Source organism: Marmota marmota, unplaced genomic scaffold, assembly GCF_001458135.2.
Source record: "Marmota marmota marmota unplaced genomic scaffold, marMar, whole genome shotgun sequence".
Lineage (NCBI taxonomy): Eukaryota > Metazoa > Chordata > Mammalia > Rodentia > Sciuridae > Marmota > Marmota marmota.
In genome coordinates this window covers 47,046,816-47,053,318 of record NW_026000108.1, presented here as the reverse complement: position 1 = coordinate 47,053,318, position 6,503 = coordinate 47,046,816, and the positions used below count along the sequence as shown (strand labels likewise).

The 6,503-nt window shown below is 31.5% G+C and overlaps 1 protein-coding gene across 1 annotated transcript in view; it reads right to left on the bottom strand.

Annotated features, from left to right (window-relative positions):
• Positions 1-3,723: 3,723 nt before the first annotated feature.
• Adgrl3 (adhesion G protein-coupled receptor L3) overlaps positions 3,724-6,503 on the bottom strand; it is a 790,900-nt gene continuing 788,120 nt past the window's right edge. Inside the window, exon 26 of the mRNA XM_048784572.1 lies at positions 3,724-4,234. Coding sequence (XP_048640529.1) covers positions 4,161-4,234 — 74 coding nt within the window. The 3' untranslated portion in view covers positions 3,724-4,160. The remainder of the gene's footprint in view (positions 4,235-6,503) is intronic.

The window sequence follows — 6,503 nt, the reverse complement described above, 5'->3', positions numbered from 1 at the left end:
GATAAACTGCTGGTGGGACTGCAAATTGGTGCAGCCAGTATGGAAAGCAATATGGAGATTTCTTGGAAAATTGGGAATGGAACCACCATTTGACCCAGCTGCCCCTCTCCTCAGACTATATCCAAAGGACTTGAAAACAGCATACTACATGGACATAGCCACATCAATGTTCATAGCAGCACAAATCACAATAGCTAAACTGTGGAGCCAACCTAGATGCCCTTCAGTGGATGGATGAATTTTTTTTTAAAATGTGGCATATATACACAATGGAATTTTACTCAGCAATAAAATTGAATAAAATCATGGCATTTGCAGGTGAATTGATGGAGTTAGAGAAGATAATGCTAAGTGAAGTTAGCCAATCCCCCCAAAAAAACAAATACCAAATGTTTTCTTTGATATAAGGAGGCTGATTCATAGTGGGATAGGGAGAAGGAGAATGAGAGATACAGACAAACTCTAGAAAGGGCGGAGGGGTTGGAGGGGAAGGGAAGGGACATGGGGTTATTAATGATGGTGGAATATGATGGTCATTACTATCCAAAGGACATGTATCTGACATAAATTGGTATGAGTATACTATGTATACAACCAGAGATGTGAAAAATTGTGCTCTATATATGATATTTCATATTTCATAGAATTGTAATGCATTCTGCTGTCATATATAAATTTAAAAAATTAAAAAGAAAACAACTTACATGAAAAGAAAAAACTTATATAAACTACAATTTTAAAAAGTGAAATGAGTGTATAGATATAATACCAAATTAAATACAATAGAAGTTTAGAATTATCAAAAAAGATAAAAAATAAATTATACAGAATATAGCCATGGGGAAAAACACTTTTTAACTTTAACATGATGAAAAAAAAACTATGAAAAGTATTTTAACAAACAATAAAATTCAAAAAAGAAAGCCTAACATAGTTCTAATTAGAGGCCCAGATGGAAAGAAGGGAATGAATTAGTAAAAAGATAATGGCTGATAATATTTCATGAGTAATAAAATATGTCAAATGAAAGATTTGGGAATTCCAAGGTATCAATTTTAGAATAAAACAAAATAAATCAACATATGGAAACATCTGAATGACATTGCCCAACATCAAATGAAAAGATGAAATACTAAAATGAAATATAAAATGACAGATTATGTTCAAAATATTGAAAGAAAGACAGCTAACTTCTGTGCAATGAAAATGGAAGCCAATTCCCAGATACAACATGCTAAGTCTTATAGACAAGAAAAAAGAGGAAGTCCTCCAAATTCATTTTACCATTTTTGGATATACCTTTTATTAAAGCCAGAAAAACACATTATAAGAAAGGAAAGTTTTGCAGATACATTTCACTCATGAATGCAGATGCAATATCCTAGAGAAAATATTTGCAAATTGAATCCAAATGTGTTTTTCAAATAATAGACCTTGGCCCAAATGATATCCCAGTTAGAGTAGTTGAAAAGTTTGCCCATACATTTAATTTAACACATTAACAAAATTTAAAAAAAGGAAAACATATGATCATTTAATTTGTTGAAGTGTTTAATAAAATCTAATGTTCATTTGTGATAAATATTATTAGTAAATAAGAATAGGATACAACATTATACTTCATAAAGAAGAACTAATTGGGGAAAATGTCATCCTGAAAGGAGAAAGATTAGAAGATGACCCTTTAAAATCCAGAAGTAGGCAAAAACACAATACAAGCACTTTTTTGTAACATTGTAATAAAAGCCTCAGTAAGTACAATAAGACGAAAAAAAATGATATATAAAGTTTTAAAGTAGAAACAAAAAAAGCAAAGTCTATAAATTACTAAATTTAATTTACTGGATAAATAATTCAGTAAGTTAGTTGTATGTATAATTAATATTTAATTAAATAGTAATATAAAATTTATCAGTTGCATCTCTAATTATCAATAACAAAAACCCTGAAAACACAATTACAAAGGTATCATAATTTGAAATTTTAACAGAGAATATAAAGTATTCAAGGCTACTATAGGGAAAATTTTGGAAGCTTTAGTAAATTATTTTAAAGATTATTTAAATATATAGAGTGGTATACTACATATATGGCTATGATGACTTAGAATTTGAAAACAGCATATTTCCTGATAATGATCATATCAAGTACAATTTTTTTTGTAAAATAAGATTACTCATAATTTGTGATGAGCTTACTTAAAATTTATTATAATAAAAAGTAATAGTAAGAAAGAAGAGGGACAAAGGAATTGCTCAACCAGATGTAGAAAATGATTATAAAGTTATAATAAATAAGACACCATAGAACTAAAATAAAGAAGAACACTACAGAAATAAACAAAGTGATATCTGAAATAAAATAGAAAACTGAAAAGCATATTCACCCAGGTTGACATGCAAGAGAAGTGACATTCCACATCAGTAAGGAAAGGAATGATTGTTAAGGGAAAAGATGTCTATCTACATGGAGAGAAGATAAAACTAAAACCACTTGACACTATAGAAAAGGTAAACTGAAGAGAAATGAAAGACAAATGGCAGAAAAGAATTGTTTTAGAGACCAATTGCAAAGCATATTTGAAAAGTGTTTGGGTTTAGAAGCATGGAAAAAAACACATCTAAAAAAATAACATTTAATAATAAGATTGATTCTATATTTTGAAAACTTTTAAAAATATATTTTAAAAAAGAGTTAACTCTAAGTTAGACTTACAGATTTGACTGCAAAAAAATTAAGAATTGTTATTAATTAAAACATATCTTAAAGTGAGTGAAAAAATTATGAAATGTGAGAAAATAATTAAAATACACATAACCAACACAATATTGAGATGTTATTTTAACAAAATTTCCTCAAATCAATATGAAAGTCTTAAAAGATGAAAATAAACAAATAAACAAAAACAAGGTTAAAAGACATAAAGACACTTTTCACAGAAGAGAAAAGCCATATAGCCAATAAAAATAGGAGTATAGATCCCCAAACTGTAAAATGTTAACACAGTGAAATGCTATTTTATATGCACTTAATAACAAAAATTAAAATGAATGACCATTCCAAGGAGCAGAGAGAGGTATAGATTTCAGTTTTATAAGGGACCAGAGGTTGGTTTGAGAAACTTTCTTTAGGAAAAAAAATGACAAATTAGTTGCAAAATTTAATATTTATTTAGAATGAGAAAAATCACAAAAATTATATGGTTTAAAAAGCTGATACCATCACAATTTCTATAAGGCAAAAAAAGAAAAAAATAATAATTCATTTTTAACATACTCTAGCACAATATTTCTCTAAATAGTTTGGATGCATACTTTTTATTGCTTTTTATAGAATAATAATTGTGGGAAAATGGAATAGAAAGATAATTCCAAATTTGTTTCAGCATGATTCAAATTTGTTTTCAATAAGCGGTAGTATAGAAAAGCATCAGTTTTGTGACTTAGTATTATTAGTATTATGCAGCTTTAAAAAATATTTTTGTCAAATTTCAGAAAACTGCTTTAAAATTTTAAGAAAATTTAATTTTTTTCTGCAGGAAAACTATAAAGGATTATGCACTAATTAAGTAGATTGCCTCATTGTGGAATGTATCATATGTTATATTCATTAATGTTAGTATCTGTAGTCACATCAGCAAGAAAAAATATATATACTTCATGTATGTATATATATATATATATATATATATATATATATATATATATACACACACACACACACACAAATATATGTTCTGAATGAGCAATGACTTTAGGAGAAGATACATCAAATATACTAAGATGTAGTCCCATATGCTGAGAGGCATTTTAAAGCATGAACCTTGAAGACACTGATGTACTTTTTTGTAGAATATCCACAGGTTTATGCCCTACAGCACGAAGGTATTTTGATAGATTCTATTCTATTTAAAAGTGAGATACTTTTAAAAGTCGTGTATTTATAATTGTATTTGTGAATCACTGAGTATATATCTGACGAGAGAACTTCTCTTTCGACTAAGCTGAAAAGAACAAAATCATCTGTTTACAATTTTAAACTTCTTTAATTGAAAGCATTTCCAACAGATACATTTCATACATTTCAAAACTCACTTATTTTCCATTCATGCATATTGTGGTGCCAGATATTGAAGGACAAGTCCATATGGCAGTTAAGTCTCAGTTCCACAGGTTCTGTGTCATGATGCCAGGCGGGTCAGCACAATGCACGGCAGGACTTCTGGAAGGCATTCCTGCACCAACATGAGTTGCTAGTGAGTATATTAAAATACAGAAATTCTGAATATCATGCCATTATTAGTCAAATAAAACACAGCTGCAAGACGAGAGAAGATATTTTTGACACAAAAGGTTTCAGATCCCAAAGACATTAAGTAATAAATTAGGAAAAGAAAGTGAATATATCTATCACCTCTCATCTAATTTCCTTATGTTTTATTCCTCCTCTGAGTTAGTTCTAATAGAAGCTTGATATATATTGAAATTAATACCAAATTTGCACACAGAGTTGCATTATATAACCACTTTATGTCATTTACTCTTTTTCACTTGTAGCAATGTTATATGGAAAAGACCATCTGAAACCATTTTTAAAACTTTTATTTTAATCTGAGCTAGACCCTTAGTTAAGTGAATGTGACCTTCACAAAATGACCTCCAGCCAAAAGCTTTCTATTCAATGGAGAATAAAGACACCTGACTTGTCTTCCTGGTGAAGGTAGTACTCATGTACCCTGGCATGAACACCACAAATTCAATTTTCTTAGAAGTAATGAAGTAGGAATGTCAGTATAATCACCTGCAAAAGTTTGTAGAAGCTTTCTTATAGTTCACAGTAATAACTGTGCAGGCTTCTAAAATTTCTGGGCAGCAAAACTTAACTGCATGATGTTTGTGTGGACATAAACTCGTGTTTTTTTAATATCACTTTTTTCAGACACTATAGTGAGGTCAATCATGGGATTAGAGATATTCTCTGTGCCCCAGATTCCTTAAATATAACAAAGGGAAATTTTATTACCTAACTATAAGATTATACTAGCAATGTATGTGAAGACTAAAGGCAATCACACTTAAAGATCACTTAGCTTAACGTTAGGCATATAGAAAGTCTATCATAATGTTAGCTATCATCAGTAATGGCAAAAATCAAGAAAATGTTGAAAGAATTTGATTCAATGCATATCTAGATTTAATTTTATGATTATAATTTATAAACATGTTTTCTTTTATAACCTCTATTATACAGGTAAATCAGGGTTGCAGAATCAGTACAGAAAGGAAAGTTGTAGATAGGCAGACTAAAAAGATGGCATATACTCTTATTTCCTATTTTTCCTATTGCCTCATGTTTTTCACCTTCCTTTCCTATCCCTTCCACATGCATGTGGGATGTCCCTAATGAATGTAATGGGTTAGCAAAACCAAGTCTAGATGACCATCTGAACACCATCTTGCTAGCAGTACCTCCTGTCTTGTCCTCTGGCTTGTTTCTCTGATAAAGCAAGCTGTCACATTGCAAGTTGCTGTAGAGAGAGGCAGGAAATTGAGGGCAACTTTTGACCAGCAGTAAGTGAAGAACTGAGATGCTCAGAGAAACTTACATCTTTGGCCCAGTAACCATGAGCAACTAAATCTTGTCTACAATGATGTGAGTGAGTTTGGAAAGGAAACCCAATGGAGTCTTTCTGTGACTACAGTTCTTGATGACACGTGAACACTCAGCCTAGCCTCACTTGGACTCTTGACCTACTTAAACTGTACACTAAATGCTATTGTGTACAGTTTAAGTAGGTCAAGCCTACTGAATTTTGGTGTTATTTGTTAAGTAGCAATAAATAATATAAAAAGCAAAGACTTAAAACCTGGGACATATTTTCCTATGTACTGAATAATCTTTAAAGAGGAATTAGGGAACATCAGTTTGTAAGACATTTATGAGCAAATTCCAAATGCAAAAATTTCATTGAAGAGATTATATATTTTGTTATTTTTTAAAAATATAAGACTTGTTTCTATCTCTTAAACATTCTTCTCCCATGAAAATGAATCCAAACAGTAATTATTTTAGAAATTGCCTTTGTACCCAAGTGATGGATTTATGATATAAAAAATGACTATTTTATGGGTTTAAAAGGCTTTATAAAGATTTATATATGATTTTTTGGAAGGAAATAGGCAATAAAAGGGATAACAATAGGATAATAGGCAATAAGTTCTCAAGTCCAGAATCAAAGCAATTTATCGGCCCCCTCCCCCTACGCAGCAAGGTAGACAGAACTGTGACCATCCACAGAGCAGGCCCAGCGGCCTGCTGAGGGGCAGAGCCGCCCCCCACCCCCCGCGCCTGCCAGGTACTAGGAACGGTGACCACCGGCAGAAAAGACCCAGTGGCCCACGGCTGAACAGAGCTTCCAATCACTCCTGCAAGGTAGGCGGGCTTGCGACCCACCAGCAGAGGAGGAGCAGCGGCCTGCTGAGAGGCAGAGCCGCCCCCTCCCC